Below are 19,522 nucleotides of genomic sequence, written 5' to 3' on the forward strand. Positions count from 1 at the left end.
ATTATTTTTTCCTCATGTATTATTACAAATACGAGTACAAGGAGTTAGGTAAAGTACGTTACTACTATTCATTAAAATACATCACTATAAGAAATAAAGCAGTGTCTAATATGAAGTGTATTAATTAGATTAAATCCGAGTCCAAGTATATTTGGAGCCCAAAACTAGACCTTACAAACTTCGCTGCAGTATCAGTGATCTTATTAATTTCATTACTAATGCAGTTTAAATTGACCTATGCCACAATGTTCACCTTGAAAGTACCGTTGAAACATGAAACGAATTTATCTACTAAAAACTCAACGCCACATACATAATACACAAGTATAGTGTGTTATATTAAAAGTTACAAAAACTTCCGGAGAAGATAAGAATGCTTACCAATTACTATGCATTCCTTTAGAACGCTGAATACGTATCCTAATACAATAAGTCTTGAGATATGTACATCCAAAGGAAGTTTTGCCATAACTCTCCCCAAGAACGTAATGTCGCCATCATACACAGAGTGCCTCTCATTACAAGTCATAAGTAATGCTCCACACTATAATAAATAGTAATAAATAATTAAATAAATAAATACCATCTCTTATTACAAAACAAGTAACTAAACAGAAAAGGGATATTATATATATATATAATACCTGGACTGATGCTGTAAATCGACTTATCAACAACTTGTGCTTGTATCATCCGAAGTATTTTCTGATTCCAACATCGTCGCCATCGTTGGAAGAGTCCTGGAACATTTACTGTAGAATCTACCAAAGTTTCCTCGTTGTGTTATTCTGGATGGTGTCAAATCGGAACTAGCATATACCCTTTTTTTTTTATATATATTATATATATATATATATATATATATATATATATATATATATATATATATATATATATATATATAAATGGATTTCAGTATAAGAATATGGAAATCATACGGAGCTAGATTCGGCGAAAAGGGGTGATAGTGTATAACGTGGATGTAAATTTTGACTAACAAGTCGGATAGCATTCCCGAAGTCTAACACAGGGAACTGTCATAGTGCAAACGCCACTGTACAGATGCCCACTTGCCTGGCCATTTACGGGGGAGAGAATGAAGCAACCGCTGCAGCACAGATGTGAGGACCTCCTCACTGGGAGTTTTGCCATATGTAACAAACGATCTTGAACATGTCAAAAACACAATCAGCAGTACTTTTACTAGAAACTGGACTTGTCTGCCTTTTCGAGTCCCATGGATTCAGATGATTTCGACTGGGACATTACATTTATTTCGGAGTTGTACCCGCATACCCATTATTCATCCTCTGTGATGATACTGACCAGAAATTTCGGATCGTTTTCGGCTGCTTCCTCCAATTCCCTGCTGATGGTGACATGAGTGTCCTAATCCAATATTAGGATCCTCGGCTCGATTTCTGTTGATGCATGTTGCATCTCAAGGTTTTTGTGTAAGATTTGGTAACATGAACGATGGAAATACTTTAACTCCTTTGCAGTTTTAAAGACAGCCAGTCGACGATCGGAAATTACCTGAGCAATTTTATACTTGGTTCAACTTATGGACGAGGGATCATTCCCCACAGACATTCTTACCGCTTGGAAACGTGCAAACCACTGAAGGGTTCCTCATGTTATCTTGGATGGTATCACAACGGATTCATTGCTGCAACACCGAATGCTACCTGCAACATTTCGTACTTCTCTGTAGCAGCATTCCCAAGTTTAAAGCAAAATTGTAACACAGATTAGCTATTTCTTTCGATCACCCATTTCAAAAACCAATATGGATCACAACACATCACACGCAATAACGTCTCGTTCAACTGTGCCTGGGCTCAACAAAGCGATAACGCTCTGACGTCGTCATGTGATGCTATATGTACCTGTGATGAGAATTTCCACCTACAATTAACACTTTAAAAAAATAATCTGGAGTTAAATGAGCTTCTTTTGTATACATAATTTAAAAAAATAAACAAACATGACAATGTCGAGATATGATTCTATATATCAAAGAAAGAAAAAGCAAATCTTCCATTATTATTATTATTACACTGGTCGGCATGAAAATCCTCCCACGAGGGTGAAAGGGTGTACCGGATAGATTTCGAGACGCTGATTACGAATATCTCATCAAAAAAGTTCTAGCACGTAAGTTTTTTTTTTTTTTTTTTTTTTTTTTTTTTTTTTTTTTTTTTTTTTTTTACGGGATGCTGTTTTCATAATTGACAAAAAAATCGTAATTTTCGTATTTAATGTTTTCCATGTTTGGAATGCATAATTCTGAATTTTTACGAGGGTGAAAGGGTGTACCGGATAGATTTCGAGACGCTGATTACAAATATCTCGTCGAGAAAGTTTTGTGTGTGTGTGTGTGTGGCGGGGTGCTGTTTCCATATTGACAGAAAAATCGAATTTAATATGTTTTCCATGTTTGGAGTGCATAATTCTGAATTTTTATCTTAATCCAAGAACTGTTACTAGGCTATATCCCAGGAACATTCTTTTCTCTAGCTCACGACTTCCCGGAAACGTACCCCCTTTCCTTGGGTTGCAAAGATTTATTGTCGTTCCACACTGCATACACTAAAACCTAGGCGTTATTGACGGAGAAAGGTTTCGTAATCAACCTGCGATCATTCGTCGGCTCCCTTTTGTCTAGACGACAGACAGACTGTTGAAAAAAAAGGCTCCAAGACATACACCACGTTGTCGCGTGAAACAAATATTTCAGTTTCGAGTTGATCTTCGTGTTAGAAGGTGGTGTTACGCTGTGTCTGTGTATACCGTAGGTGAAAAATATTTCTGCGTGAAATATTGACGTTTGTGTTAAACGAACATGCCGAGAACTTGCAACAATTCGACAGATTCATTCTGCTACATATGTGGGGAAGTGATTTTCAAGGGACAAAGTAGGCCATTGTCACCGTTCCTGAAGACAGCCGTACTTCGGGTGTAAAATCGGCGTACAGGATCGCGTTTGGGCTCCGAAACAAAGTTATAAGTCGTGTGCGCGTACTCTCACAGGACGGTTGAAAGGTACACATATATCAATGCCGTTCGCAGTACCTATGGTTTGGCGCGAGCCCCGTGATCATGTTTCAGACTGTTACTTCTGTCTGACTAATACAAAAGGTTTCTCAAAAAACATGAAGCATAAAATACAGTATCCTAACTTGGATTCCGCGAGGATACCTGTGAAACAAGATGTTTGTCTGCCTGTACCCGTACCACCAGACTCATGTACCCTGTGCAGTATTTCATCCGATGAAGAACCTGCTGCTTGTGAGGATATTGCACAATCTTCGAGTACACAGTCAGATCCCAATTACGCTCCAGTGCCTGACACTAATGAACCACATGCGGTAAGTCAGGAAGCGCTGAATGATCTGATCAGAGACTTAAACCTTTCCAAGTCTAAGGCCCTGTTACTTGCATCACGACTTCAACAATGGATTCTACTAAACCAAGATGTGAATATATCGATGTATAGGAAAAGAGAGGTGAGCCTAGTTCCTAATTTTACAAAGGATGGTGATTTGGTGTATTTCAGTGACATTCCATCGCTTATGGGACAACTGAAGTTGAACTACAACACTGAAGATTGGAGGCTATTCGTCGATTCCTCTAGGATAAGTCTCAAGGCAGTGTTACTACACAATGGCAATGAAAAGCCAGCCATCCCTATTGCTCATGATGTACATATGAAAGAAACATACGAGAACATGCGAAACCTATTGCAGAAAATAAAGTATGAACAGTTCCAGTGGTCTGTATGCGCTGACCTTAAGGTTATTGCCATCCTCACCGGTTTACAAGGTTACACAAAGCACTGCTGCTTCTTGTGTCATTGAGATAGTTGAGCCAAAGATCAGTACACCATCACAAAATGGCCGCCAAGGAACCAACTGGTCCCAAAGGCTAATGAACGTCTTGTGGATCCGGAGAAAATATTCTTACCACCCCTTCATATCAAACTAGGGCTCATGAAGGTCTTCGTCAAGGCCCTGAACCGGGATGGTGAAGCATTTAATCATCTCAGAAAACTATTCCCAAGACTCAGCGAGGCCAAGGTGTAAGAAGGTGTTTTTACGGGACCTCAAATTAGAGACGTTTCCAAGGATACTACATTTTCTTTTAAGCTTAATGAAGTGGAAAGTGAGACTTGGGAGGCCTTTCGAGAAGTGTACAGTAACTTTCTAGGGAATCATAAGTCACCTGATTACAAAGACATTGTGGGCAGGTTAATTACTTCATTTCGTAACATGAGATGTAATATGTCCCTAAAGTTACACTTCCTGCATTACCACCTGGATTTCTTCCCTGAAATGTACAGCTTGGGGGAGGTCTCTGACGAACACGGGAAAAGGTTTCACCAGCAAATAGATACCATGGAGAGGCGTTACAGTGGTAAATGGAATGTGAATATGTTGGCAGACTTCTGTTGGAATGTGACATGCGAGACACCCTGTAGTAATTACAAGAGGAGTAGGAAAACCAAGTGACACGTAAGTTTTAAACTTTAACTTTTTATGCAATTTTATCTGCATAATTTATATTGATATTTAAATTATAACGTGCAAATTATTATGGGTGGAGAATAGCATCTTTGGGCGGATACTGAAACACCCACCACCACCCCACTCCTCCCTGAAAACTTGTACGTCCTGGAGAAAAACGGGTTACGGATTCAAACTCAGGAGCTCGAAACGTATAGGAATCACCTATTTTCGTTCGTGGGAGCGAAAAAAGTTTCATTTTGCCGACCAGTGTATTATTATTATTATTATTATTATTATTATTATTAATTTTGGTTTCACGTTGCGAAACTATGGTAGACTTCCAAACTGTGTGAATTCAATACTCAAAACTTGAAGTAGTACATATATAACTATTGGCTGCAATAGATAAATAAGATCAAAGATAAATTCTGTTCCTCGTACGCTGAATCTATATCAAAAAGTAATTATTCGCTACTTCTTATCGTTTCTCTCTACAGGAATTAACATTAAAACTGGAAGTAGTACCTGATACCCATCACAAGTTTTCCAATGCTAATGAATAAAATATAGCAAATCACGACGAAAAAATATAAGAGGTTTCGTGAAGATGTGAAAAAGGGACATTTCAATTATCCGATAGGTAGAAATAAAAAACATCACATGGAAATTACACCAATTGTTATATGAACATAACTAAATGGGTAATTATCTCACTGCAAAATTTTATACGAGTTTCTTAGTGTTTTCGTACGTAGCTCACCAGTATTAAGCAACGACCGTAAGGAAAGTGTAAAACAGATCTTCATCAGAAAATCAGTGTTTGTAAGTATACGTCTCCAAAATGTGAATAATTTCATCACTTGCAAGATTCTATCATTTCTATGTTAATTCCTATTCTTGACTATTGACTATGTGTAACATATTCTACAATTATTTGCCTACAGTTAGTGCAAGAAGTATTTATACACCCAAATAAATGATTTATAAGTCTTTAAAATCACTACTCCATAGAACTTTTTAATGAATATGACGAAATTAGTTTATTTTTTGTTCTAATTTGTAGGTGTATGAATACTTTTTGCGTATACTGAATGGTGTAATTATCTTTAGACGATAAGCAGAAAAGGGCGAAACACAGAAGTGTCTCGATTCAATCACCCTACTGTGGAGACAAAAAGCCCTCCAATCATCCACACCTTATTTCCTTATGTTATTTTCACAAGTGGAAGTAGTAATGACACAAAATATAGGAGGTTTCGTTAAAATGTAGGAAATATAGGAGTTTATAGGAAGAGATGCAAATATATAGGAAAAATAGGAGCATTCGAAAGCATGCCATCACCTCTGGTTGCAATAAAACGAATAAAATCTGAGATGAAACATGTTCTTTGTACTGAATCTATCGGAAAAATCTGCTTGTCAGTAACTATTTCCATTTTATTCATTATGCGACTAGTTTTGTAATAGAATAAACATGCATTTTCATTACTTCGGTTTCAACAGATGGATAAAAGTCGCGGCAAACTCGTTCTTGGGGCGCTGAATGTGTCAAAATCAGTTTTTGGATATCACTAACCGTTTTCGTTTTATAGCAATAAATATTGAAATCGGAATTATTGGTAAATTTCAGCCACTTTCGATTTTTGCAGTGTACCGTAGCTGGTGATGGTATGTTCTCTTGAGACGCTGACTCGATTACTGAAATGCGCTTGTCGCTATCTATTACCGTTTTTGTTTTATGGTGATACCGTTTAAACCGGAAGCGGGCGATTTCTACCACTTCCGATTTGAATAGAGGTTTAACAGAAGATATGAGAACTATTCTTAAGACGCTGAATCCATTGAAGAAAACCGCTTCTCGACATCTCTGACTGTGTTTGCTCTATGGGAATCAGTATCAAGTACTTCCTGTTTCGATCGAATGTTGCAAGTGATGGTACGTTCTCTTGAGACGCTGAACCTACCGTGGGAAAAAAAGCAAAAAGCTTATCGCTATTTATTACAATTTTTGTTTTAGGGCAATAAACATTGAAACCAGAAATGGCCAATTTCTACCATTTCAATCTGATTCGATTTGATTTTTAATTTAGCGTTCCTTTCTGCAGCGAGGCTATATGAGACGTAGACCTACAGCAGGGTGTCTACTGAGTTTCAATTTCAAAATTCCAGTATATTCCGTATAACTATCAGCAAAATTCTAGTATCTAATACAATGATTTTTTTGAAGTTCTTTAGGAATAATCACACTCTTGATGGTTTCAGGGTTGTAATTGTTTTACCATCAAATGAATATTTTATTTTTAATAAATTTAGTTACCCTTGATTTCTTTGAAATACAAATGATTAGGCATATGTAGTTGCTCATGAAAACGCTGAAATCTTTACACAAGCAATGTGCCACATTCAAACCAAGCATTAAAAATGGTCTTCAGTTTCCCATCACTGGGCATACTTTTACTGACTAGGTTGTTGCCTGTATACTGTACTTGAAATATTGCATATAATATGATGCATCCATTGTTATTATCGTGAGGTATTGAAAAAAAGCGGAAACTGAAAACAGTGTTAGTAGAAAAGGGAAGTTTGTGACTATCTGCAACCCTAAGAGAGATGGCGTCACCTCTTAACGCCGGATCATTAGGGAAAATCACAATTCATTATTTCAGTAACTGTATTGTATTACGTAAGTATTGTTGTTCTATAAAATCACTTTTTCATGATCTGAAGCTCAATTTCATTTCTTTCCTTTGATCAACAACTTCAATTCATGACTTTCACAGCCCGTACTCACTCTGCTCGGAGGGATGATACAGTGAGTCAAAAGCATTATTTGTATTATCTAAATGTATTATTAAGTTATATTATAATTTGTATAAATAATTGTATATTAATCTATTCTAGTTATAATGCAAGATTATTACCCTGGATTTTTGGAGTTCAAAAATCCAGGGTAGATTATAAAGAATAATAATATATGTATATTTCATAATTTTTCCAATATGTGGGTCAAAATTCCAGTATATTTCCAGTATTTCCAATATCAAAATTATTTTCCAGTATTTCAAGTATTTCCAGTATTTCAAGTATTTCCAGTATCAGTAGACACCCTGTACAGCTTAACATGCGCTCCCGCCGGAAATCGAACCCGAGGCTCCCACGTCAACGGCGCTTACGCTAACCGCTTAACAACGATGGAGTTCCACTTCTGTTTAAATACAGCGTTGGCCTAGGATATGAAACATATTCTTTTAACCACTACTCGACATCTTTTACAGTGTTTGCTCTATGCAAATTAGTATTGGAATCGGAAATAGTAATAAATTTCAACCACTCCTGGTTTTGGCCGTGTGTTGCAGATGGTGATGATATATTTCCTTGAGATGCTGAATCGATTGCAAAAAGCCGCTTGTTGCTATTAACTACCAATTTTGTTCTACTACGGAAAACGCTGGAACAGGAAATGGCTAATTTCAACCGCTTTTGGTCTGAATAACAGGTTAACGGAAGAAATGGAATCTATTCTTGGGACGCTGAATCGATTAAAAAAAAAGAACGAAAAAACAAAGCTTCTTAATCTCTCTTACAAATGTTGATACCTGTCGAAGACAAACAGACAGTGAGATGGACATAGTAGTTTTATAAAACTTTCGACACTTATGCATTGCATAATTTAAACGTATAATAATAATTTTTAAAATGTGTAACTTTAAAATATTAATCATGTTCTTACCTCTTTTAGAAGCAGCACAGTCTTCTCGATGTTAACAAGATCAGGTGGATCCAAAGCTAAAGCAAGCAGTGCCTTTGGTTCACCCATATTTAGTAATTTAGCTTGCAGAACTAACCGTTCCAATGGACATCTCAACATTTCGGGTTCCCCTTCTTCTTCAAGAATATTCTGTCAAAGTAGTAGTCACAATAATAATAGTAGGAAGAAGAAGAAGAAGATGATTCTACAATCATTCATAGAATTAAATGTCACACGTATCGTATGTACCAGCATTTCCAACCAGAGACATTTGTCAATTCAATCCTTCGTATGAATAATATCAGAATTAACTTTATCTTCTTTAAATAAATATTTAAATATTTAGTTTTGTAAGTCTGGTAAATAATAAAGAACATTAACTGGATTAATTATTATTTCGATTACCTTTAATTATTTTTACCCGGTCGTTCAAGTAGTCTATGATATAAAATTACCTCAACACTCCATAAGGAATTTAATACTATTCTATGACCAACAAAAAGGAAGTTTCTAGTTTAATGGACTACATAAGCTACAAATACAATTCTTATGAAACTATTCAGAGATGAGAAAAAAGACAGTCAATTAAAATATGTATTTAACTAACTCCCGCGATTCAATATGAAAATTCTATTGAAATCCAATTGGCGGATTTTAATACTGGGTGCTTCATTTTACCATAATTTTTTGCTAATTCTCAATTCAAGTACCTCCTCAACTTTCTCAGGGACTAACAGCAAGGAAAGAAAGAAATAACTGTATACTTGAGCGCTTCTTGCACCATCAGCTCTGTTTTTGTTTTCATTCTTCAATGACTACCATGTTTGTTTGTTTTTTAATTCAATGACTACAATGTTTTTCGTTTCTTCAATGACAACCTACCTTATTCTAAAGAAAGCTAATAGGATCACTAAGACGGACATAGACGGACATTTATGCATAGCGATAAATAGAAAAGTATAATGAGTGATTTTAGTTGACGTTTTTTTCCAGAGTTTTACTTACGTTGGTTGGACACTGCAAAAATGGCTATTCCACATATATTTCAATAATTACTTACTTCATAGAAATCTCTTGGAACGAGTCTATACACTCTGCCTGAAGATACACGACCAACTCGCCCACTCCGCTGAACACAATTTGTTTTGGAAGCCCAGCAAACTTGCAAACTTGTAAAGTTTGTATTTAAATTGCACATCAATTGCTTTGTCAAACATGAATCGATCACTGAAAATAATCACAATAATAATAATAAAAAATAGGTATATTTCTGAATTTATACATACATACATATCAAACTTGCAGCTTCCAAAGAAGTAAACCTATTATGCTCCAGCTGCACTAATTTGGAAAGAATAGTTTCTAGCTCCTATTGATGTGAATTCCACGATGTAAAAAAATAGTGACATATCGTTACCTACTTCACACAAACATCTAAATGTTTCTTTGAACCATGACAACGGCAAGCAAGTAACACAAACATAGAATATAAACCACTTCACACACACACACACACACACACACACACACACACACACGCAGTTTCTCACTTCCAACTAATGCGTTGTTTGGATGAAAACAAATAGACACTTTGGCCACATTACGTTACTATTGTGGATTCTCTCACTAAGAGGTGTTCGATATCGAGACTTAACCGATTTCCAACTGTTTTGAAAATATATGACATGAAACAAAGTAAGTATGACTGCGGCCAAATGCACAACAGAATAGATATTGTGAGCTGTAAAGATTTATTTAAGTAAAGGTACAGGATTGAAAAGAATAAATTGGTTAGAAACTTTTACGCAGAAAAATTTGAATAAAATCACTTCTTAATATACGAAAATACACTAATAATGCATCGAGTTATTTACAGTAACGATAAAATCATTGATCTATGTGAAGAATAAAATCTGTATTATACAAAACGTATGGAATAAGCATACAGGTGTTACATCAGTATACTGAAAATACACCATAATGTCGACAAGGACTAAACAAACCACGAGGTGTGAGAGTCCGGCGATTATGGAGGCCTTAGAAATAAGTTAACCATAAACAGTGAGACTGAATGTAAAAACTAGCACAATGATAGGCTGGACTCTCACTAGTACTCGTATATATGCTAATTAGTATTTTTACAGGTCGTGATGCATTAAAATTAGCCAGAAAATTAGGCGGTGGTTGGATTGAAAGGGTTTATATGGGCGCGTCGACATCGAGGTCTTTTGCACCCTTCTCTGACAGGAAAATGAAGTACCCAAGAAAAAAAAAAGCATAGTATCATAGATATAATAAAGTAAAAGCAAAGTCAGGAGTACGTGAAAGGTGTTCGATCATTTATGAATTAAAATGTCAGCATTCAAGAAATGTGCAAACTCGATACACAAACACAAGGACGGGTTAGTACACAACAGCATGTTAATCTTCTCTGCCGGGGCAGCTCGGCAATAGGTGCACACACGTGGGGCAGCCCATAATTAGTAATGAAGATGACAGTGCAGTAAAGAAGATAAAAGCAAGGAAATGCTATGACAAGCATAAAAACACCATGAAAAAACACAAACGGTAGATAAAAGCAGAAATAAATTAATTAAAAGAAATGTGAGAAATGCACTCACAAATCACGCAAGACGTGCAAAAGCTGCAAGTAGGTGAAAACTCGCTGGATCATCTGGACATCGTCTCCAAGCAAGGTAGACAGATCAGCTGGTAAGCCAAGGCGGGCTCGCTCAGGTGCAAGAGGAACACATTCCACAAGAAGGTGGCGGATGGTCAGGAATGCACCACACTGGGTGCAGGAAGGCGGGTTCTGACGACGTAACAGGTAGCCATGGGTCAGATGACTGTGCCCGATATGTAATCGTGCCAAGCGTCGTTCTTCCAGTCTTGAAGGACGAGAACTCGTGGCCCAAACACCAAGTCGCGGCTTGATAGCATGCAATTTATTCTGGAGGTGCTCATCCCAGTCTGTCTGCCAGCGCTGAAGGAGAAGACGGTTGATTACAGGGCGAATATCAGAGCTGGGGAGCGGTGACGGATACTCAGGTCCTGTAAGGGCAGCTTCTTTGGCAACACGGTCAGCACGCTCGTTCCCTGGAATACCAGCATGGCCAGGCACCCAACAAAATTGGACATCGCAACCTGCAAGTCGTAAGGAATGGCAAGAGAGTAGAATTTGCTGAACTATAGGGTGCACAGTTGACACATCCGTGAGACTATGTAAAGCGCTGCTGGAGTCAGAGCACAGGAGAACACGTCGGAGATGGCGTCGACGAATATAATGCAGAGTCTCCAGAATAGCAACCAATTCAGCAGTGAACACAGTGGAAGTAGGATGGAGCTTCAAGCCAGCGCTATGATCATCCGTGACGAAGGCACAGCCAACAGAATCTTCATGCTTCGAACCATCCGTGTAGAAGACAGCGTAGGTACTATAACGACTCACCAAGGGTAGTCGTCAACCTGGTTTGGCTTAGTAAGATATATAAATCTTAAGTGGTAGTATTTGTTTGCATGTAAAAATTATCTTTAATAATTATATACCATTATTCTCACCTTTTCTATTAGAATGATAACGTCGATGAACGTTGCTAAAATGGTTTATTAGCTGATATACTTTATAATATATTTTCCTTCAAACTGTCAAGCACACAAACTTGCTGACTAGGTATCCATAAAACATTTACATAGCAACAACTATCCCATAATAATATTTTTACATATCTTAAAAACATTCTTCTTTTGTTATTATTAAATTAACATTCTATTAAGTATAGTGCACATGTATGAGCACTTTCTGCCCAAGGTACAGGTAATTATTAATCTATCCAAAGTATTTTGTTATATAAAAATGTCGCCCGACAAATGGACTGAATATAAAAGTCATGAGTGAGCTTGGCTTTTATCTTCAAGAACCACTGGTCCGTTTACAATAGTGCTCTTACATTACATATGTTCTTTATATTTTGATCACACCTCGTATATATCTTCATTACATTTCATATATATATATATATAGATACATTTATAACAAATCTTTTCACTTCATTAATATTTATCTTTTATTACATTAATTATATTTATTTCATTATTATCAAAAACATCGTAGCTTATTAATATAATTAACGAGGGTGAAACACAAATTACTATGATTAATAGTTTTGATCATTATTAAAACAGTGATGTTACAAATAATGTTTAATCTTTCAGGGCGCATTAAATAACAAATAAGTTAGATGTTGCATTTTAATGTATACATCGTAGCACTAAGATGTCATAGTAAAGAAGAATCTTGTTCGGATAATATATAGGATAGCTCATAAAAACAGTCGTCGAATAATTAGTTTTATAGAATAGATCTTCTTCTTAACATAATCTTTGACAGTTAAGTTTTCAACTCAAATCAATCTAATATAAATAACCTTTGCTTTTAATCATTTATGAATCAAATTATAATTCCTACATATATTAAAAACATTTGAGAATTATCATTGATTAATGAGAATTAAAGAAAATTAAATTGAATAAAAATAAAATAAATGTTCATGAAAATCTATAGCTGATATGAATTTAACCTAATTTCATTAACGGTAATCAGGTTACGTTCGTACTTGCATACGATTCTAATAAAGTACATTGTACTGCACAATCATGATTATGTCCCGTATTATTGTTCTGTACAGAAATTACTTCAATACCTGGATCTTGATGCGAAGTGCCATCTCTTGTCCTCCCATTACGTCTATCCACGTAGTTCGCTGTATTCCTGGAATTTCGCCATACATTTCGTCTATTTTTAAACCTATTTTGATTATATGGTCTAACATATGGATTGCTACGATTAATTAGGTTAGGCGGATTCCCTACATAACTTTGCCTATTTTGCTCATTTTGATTGCTAGAGTATACTCGGCTTAGGTTATGTTCCGTATTATTCACACTTCGGATATTTAAATTCCGAACAGGCACCAAATGATCTGAATTATTCTTATTTTTACCCATTCCTGTTTGTTGATTCATAGCATGGTATTGAGTTTCATAGCATTGGACCAGCATTAATAAATGGTTGAAACTCATACACTGTGTGGAAAATAACATCTGTTGTAACTTAAAGGGAAGCAAATTTCGAATCGATGCTATTATTCTCGATTCCGATTGCAATGGATTAACGACCTTTAATTCGTTGTAGGTATTTACAACAAACTCTACAACAGATTTATGCAATCGAGGATTGAAGTGTTGATTTCTAATGGTAGCATCTCTATTCGCAAGCAAAAAGTCATTTTCATAATTGGCGATCAGTGCCGCTTTGAATTCTTCATATGTACTGATGTGATCACGTACTGCTTTAAACCATAATGAACAAGGTGGGAGTAACACATGAGGGATTAATTTCATATATTGTGATCTATCTATACACATTATATTGCATTCGTCCTGGAACTTTTCTAAGAAAGAAGTAGCATTCTCGTTACACTTACCACTGAATTTGCTCATAGCTCGAATTTCACTCATCTTAACACTTAATTTTACCTTCCTTTTATCATTCCGTGTATTTATTGGGTGATAGTTCCTATTCATGACGTGATGTGTCGTTACACCATCTATGTTTCGCCCATCTGTACCCTTCGGATGTATTTCTTCCAATATAATATCCTCATCAGACACCGGCGAAGGCGAGTTCATCTCTGGTGAGTGGGGAAACTCCATGCGATCACTACACATGTTATTACGGTATGTGTTGTCCTTAACCTGTAGCATTCTAATTTCTTCCTGTAACGTAGCTATCAATTGCGTATTTGCACGTATATTGTTAGAATTATTGATGACCTGGATTTTTTGTTGTTGAACAGAAGATTCTGTTACTTCTAAATCCTTTTTTACATCACTGATTTCTTGTCTCAGGTGATTGTGATTACCCTGGCATTCCCCCGATATTCCTTTTAACTTTTCCTCGAACTGCGAGGTGATATCGCTTATCGTCTGGATAATTAATTGTTTCGTTTCATCCGACTTCTGTTCCATCTTCTGTTCTATCGTCTGCTTCAATTCTTCGTATTGCTTGTTAGATTCATCAGACTTCTGTTCTATTCGTCTACTTAATTCTTCATATTGCTTGTTAGATTCATCAGACTTCTGTTCTATTCGTCTACTTAATTCTTCAGAGTTATGCTTCATCGTCTGCTTTAACTCGGTAGACATTTGCATCAATTGCCGCTGTAAGACTATCAAGATTCGGTCTTCTGATGTCAATCCTGATGTTACACTAGGTTCACCGTTGTCACTATTAGTGGATTCATTCTCCATTATTTCAGTGTCCATTTTCCTTATAATTATTCTACCACTTCTCAATATGGTGAAATTTGTACTCATTAACTTTATGACAAAAGTAAATTCAACCTTACTCTGCTTCGGGATATGAATTTACAACAAATCCCGGGTGAGGTAAACCAAAATTTTTAGCTAATCCCGGTGTGAAGGCACCAAAAATTTTTATAACGACTCACCAAGGGTAGTCGTCAACCTGGTTCGGCTTAGTAAGATATATAAATCTTAAGTGGTAGTATTTGTTTGCATGTAAAAATTATCTTTAATAATTATATACCATTATTCTCACCTTTTCTATTAGAATGATAACGTCGATGAACGTTGCTAAAATGGTTTATTGGCTGATATACTTTATAATATATTTTCCTTCAAACTGTCAAGCACACAAACTTGCTGACTAGGTATCCATAAAACATTTACATAGCAACAACTATCCCATAATAATATTTTTACATATCTTAAAAACATTCTTCTTTTGTTATTAAATTAACATTCTATTAAGTATAGTGCACATGTATGAGCACTTTCTGCCCAAGGTACAGGTAATTATTAATCTATCCAAAGTATTTTGTTATAGTACGGTACGCATCCAGAAAAGAGAAGAACTCCTGACAAAATTGTTGATTGCTGGTAACAGTCTTCTTAAATTGCGTTAGATGAAAGCTGACAACTGGTGGAAGAACTGTCCATGGAGGAATGGGCAGGAGGCCCAATGGATAGATGGCAGGGACATCGAGTCCAAGAGAAGCACCAAGGTCTATAGCACGAATGCCAAAAGGCCGGGTAGCAGTAGGTCGTGCTTGATATCTGTCATAGCGAGCACCAGCCTCAAGGGCAAAGGCCGAAGGATGGTCAGGTACGGCACGGATATGAATGTAATAGCGCAGGAGCAGGCAGTCCCGACGGTGGGAAAGAGATGGTTCATGAGCCTCGACATAGAGACTAGGAATAGGGCTAGTTCGGAAAGCTCCAAGCGCCAAACGAAGGCCAAGATGATGAACAGAATCCAGATGACGTAGGATGGAAGGTCGAGCAGAACCATATGCAACACAGCCATAATCCAATTGGGAGCGGATGAGGCTACGATATAGACGCAACATCACCACACGGTCAGCACCCCACGAAAGATGGGACACCAGACGTAGTAAGTTCATGGAGCGGAGACAGCGGTACTTCAGGTCTCGAGCGTGAACAGCCCAGGTAAGTCGCCGGTCAAACTCCAAGCCCAGAAAACGAACATGATCCACATAGGACAATCGAGAACAGCCAAGGAACAGCTCAGGATCATAGGCACAGTGACGAAGGCGACAAAAATGTACGCAGTGTGTTTTGGTGAGAGAAAAGCTGAAACCAGTAGTGGTAGACCATCGGTGAAGGCGGTTGAGCGCTAACTGCAACTGGCGAGTAACTGTACGGAGATCACGTGAGCGACAGTAGATAGTACAGTCATCCACATAAAGCAGCCCATGAACAGAAGGGGAGAGCTGCGACATCACACTGTTCACTGCAATAGCAAACAATGTGACACTCAACACCCTACCCTGTGGAACGCCATTCTCTTGTGGAAACGGAGCAGAGAGAGTAGCTCCAAGCTTGACTCGAAAAGAACGTTGTTGGAGAAAATTCTGGATGAAGAGAGCCAAGTGGCCACGTAAGCCCCAGAGATGGAGTTGCCTCAAAATGCCATATCGCCAAGCGGTGTCATAGGCCTTTTCAAGGTCAAAGAAGATGGCTATCAGATGTTCTTGATGACGAAATGCATCCTGAATAGAACTTTCAAGATGCGCCAAATGATCAGTAGTGGAACGGAAGCGCCGAAAGCCACACTGAAGATTGGAAATGAGGCCATGGTGTTCAAGAAACCAGACTAAGCGGGCATTGATCATCTTCTCCAAAAGTTTACACAGACAGCTAGTCAAGGCGATCGGGCGGTAGCTTCCACTGGACGTGACAGGTTTAGCAGGCTTCAAAATAGGAATAATGTATGCTTCACGCCAGGCATCGGGGAAGGAGTCTTCAAGCCAGATGCGATTGTACAGGTCAAGAAGATGTTGCTTGCCATCGTCAGGCAGGTGCCGGAGCATAGCATAACAGATGCCATCAGGACCAGGTGCCGTGTCCTTCGTAGAATCCAAAACAGCAGCAAGTTCAGCAGTAGTAAAAGGCAGATTATAAGCTTCAGCGGTTGCAGAGCGGAACTGAAGTGGCGTACGTTCGGTGCGTTGTTTATAAGTGAGGAATCCAGCTGAGTAGTGAGTAGAACTGGAGACATCCGCAAAATGACGACCTAATGCAGCAGCAATTCTGTCCTGGTCAGTGACCATTACACCATCGATAATAAGGGATGGAACCGCAACGGAGGAAACATGTCCCTGTAGACGACGAATTTGCGACCAGACCGCTGTCATGGAGCTGCCAGCAGTAAGAGAAGAAACATAAGTGCGCCAGCTATGACGCTTAGCTTGCTTAATCAGATAGCGGGCTCGAGCACGAAGAAGTCGAAATTGAGCCAAATTATCAGCTGTAGGAGCACGATGAAAAGTACGTAGTGCTCGACGTCGGGCCAGAATAGCGTCACGAATCTCCTCAGACCACCAGGGAACGGAGCGTTTACACCGGGAACCAGCATAGATAGGAATAGAGTCGTGTGCAGCTGCCAGGATACTCTGCTGAAAGGCCTCACAATGACCATCAACAGTAAAACGAGGTTCTAAAGTGAAATGAAAAGTGGCGGAAAAATGATCCCAGTCTGCTCGACGTAGATTGTAGGCAGTGAACGGAGCAGAATGGATGAGCGGAAGACCATGCACAAGAATAGGAAAGTGGTCACTGCCACAGAGATCATCATGCACGCGCCAAGTAAGATGGGCACCAAGTTGAGGACTGCAAATGGAGAGGTCCAAATGAGAGTAGGTACCAGTAGCAGTAGTAAAATGTGTGGGACTGCCATCATTGAGGAGCAATGAGTTTGTGTTGTCAAGGAAAGTGGCAATCTCTTGACCTCGGGGCTCAGTACGAGGAGAGCCCCACAGTGCATGGGAGGAGTTAAAGTCACCCACAAACAGAAATGGGGATGGAAGCTGTCGGGCAATCTGTTCAAGATCGACAGCAGTAAAGACGTCATGACGCGTAAGGTAGATACAACAAAAAGTAACAGGTTGTCTTAAGACGACACGAACAGCTATAAGCTGGAAAGCACTATTCACATGGATGAGAGCAGAATGGTAAGCATCAGAGACCCCAATTGCTACACCACCTGCTGCACGACCTGCAGTAAGCTGATCATGACGATATACAGTGTAACCAGAGAGAACTGAGTTGCTAGTAGAGGTAAAATGCGTTTCCTGAAGACAGAATATGGTAGGATGAAACAATGTCAATAACTGCTTAAATTCCTCGTAGTGAGTGGAATAGCCATTTAAATTCCATTGAAGAAGAGACATGTTCAACAAGCATCGAGAACAAGAAGCGAGGTACTGCGCTTGCCTTTTTTACGGCCTTCCACAAGGGTAAAATCATCGAGCTCCTCCTCCACCATATCATCCATAAGAGACTCGTCATCACTAGGTGGACTACGTGACGTATTCTTCTGTTTCTTCGCCCCAGGTGGGCTAGAAGACTGGGTGCGTGAAGATTTCTTCGATGCCTTGGTAGAAGAAGCAGTGGAAGAGGGAGAGACAGCTTTGGAAGCTTGAGCCTGGAGCTGTTTTTTTCGTTCCTTCTTAGTGAGGGGTTTGGTAGGAGGCTGGCTGTTTGACTGCTTCAAAAAACTGAGTTATGGAGTGAGTAGGAGCAGACGAGATAGAGCCAGCTGCCGGAGCGGCAGGAGGCTGAGAAGCAGGAATGGGCTTAACAATTCGTGGAGGCGAACGATCTGTCAATGGAAGCTTAGGCTGCGAAGCTGATGATGATCGGTGCTTCGTGCGGGATAGTCCTGGGTTCACAGAAGCAGTGGTACGGGACGCCTTGGAAGAGACTGGCGCACTGGGAACCTCAACGTCAGTTTGGGTAGCAGAAGTGACTGTCTGAGTACCTTGGGATCTGCTGGTCTTTAGAAGGGAAGAGAAACTGGTGCCGAAGTTGACTTTTGGCTGTAGTCTTCGTTTAGCCTCAGCGGCGGAGATCTTCTCGATTACCATCAATTCACGGATCATCTTCTCAGCCATAAAATTAGGACAGTCACGTGACCAAGCTGGGTGTTCACCTTTACAATTAGTGCACTTCGATGGGGCCACACATGGGGCCGGACCATGAGCTGCAGAACTACAATTGCCACAGATGGCAGAGGCATGGCAAGAAGGGGCTGAGTGGCCAAAATGTTGGCAGTTAAAGCACCGTAAGGGTAGTGATATGTACGGGCGGACCTTCAATCGGTGGTAAGCAACGTTCAAATGCGTTGGAAGGTCAGGTAAAGCGAAAGTAATGACATACGAATCCGTGGGCTGTATTGTACCATTTTTCTTCGTAGTAATGCGATGGACGTCTGTCACATGGCTATCCTTTAGTTCGGCACATATTTCCGCCTCTGGTAACTCTCTTAAATCGAAGCAAGTGATGACTCCTTTGCTAGTGTTTAGTTGTCGATGAGGCTCAACCAGAATAGGAACAGGTCCTAACTGCGTACTAGCTAGAAGTAAATGTGGCTGTTTTTCTGTGGTCGTTTGAACAAGGAGCGTCCTATTCCGTAATTTGCGAATATGGCCAGGAGGAAACGTTCCTGTGGCAATGTGATGAAGTTGACAAAGAACGATGAACGGGGACAATTTACTTAATGCTCCAACGGTATCACTTGATCTATCTTTAATAATTAAATATCTTGGTGCAAGACCAAGCTTTTCCTCTCTCTCTCTGTCCTGGGTGGGTGGTTGATGCGTAGCCATAACTATAGAAAGCCCAAAATCCTCTCAGCTTCCCCGTCATGGTTCGAAGCGGCCAA

General features: G+C 38.8%; 1 protein-coding gene across 2 annotated transcripts in view; it reads right to left on the bottom strand.

The window, feature by feature from the left end:
- Positions 1-19,522, bottom strand: part of spn-E (tudor domain containing 9 protein spindle E) — a 383,336-nt gene that overhangs the window by 189,669 nt on the left and 174,145 nt on the right. For both annotated transcript variants that reach the window (XM_081731120.1, XM_081731119.1), the window contains exons 9-11: positions 9,317-9,483; positions 8,239-8,406; positions 382-544 (exon numbers count right to left, since the gene is read on the bottom strand). In XM_081731120.1, coding sequence (XP_081587246.1) covers positions 382-544; positions 8,239-8,406; positions 9,317-9,483 — 498 coding nt within the window. The remainder of the gene's footprint in view (positions 1-381; positions 545-8,238; positions 8,407-9,316; positions 9,484-19,522) is intronic.

This window comes from Thermobia domestica, chromosome 11 (assembly GCF_964235325.1).
Source record: "Thermobia domestica chromosome 11, izTheDome1.hap1.1, whole genome shotgun sequence".
In the NCBI taxonomy this organism is placed as follows: Eukaryota; Metazoa; Arthropoda; class Insecta; order Zygentoma; family Lepismatidae; genus Thermobia; species Thermobia domestica.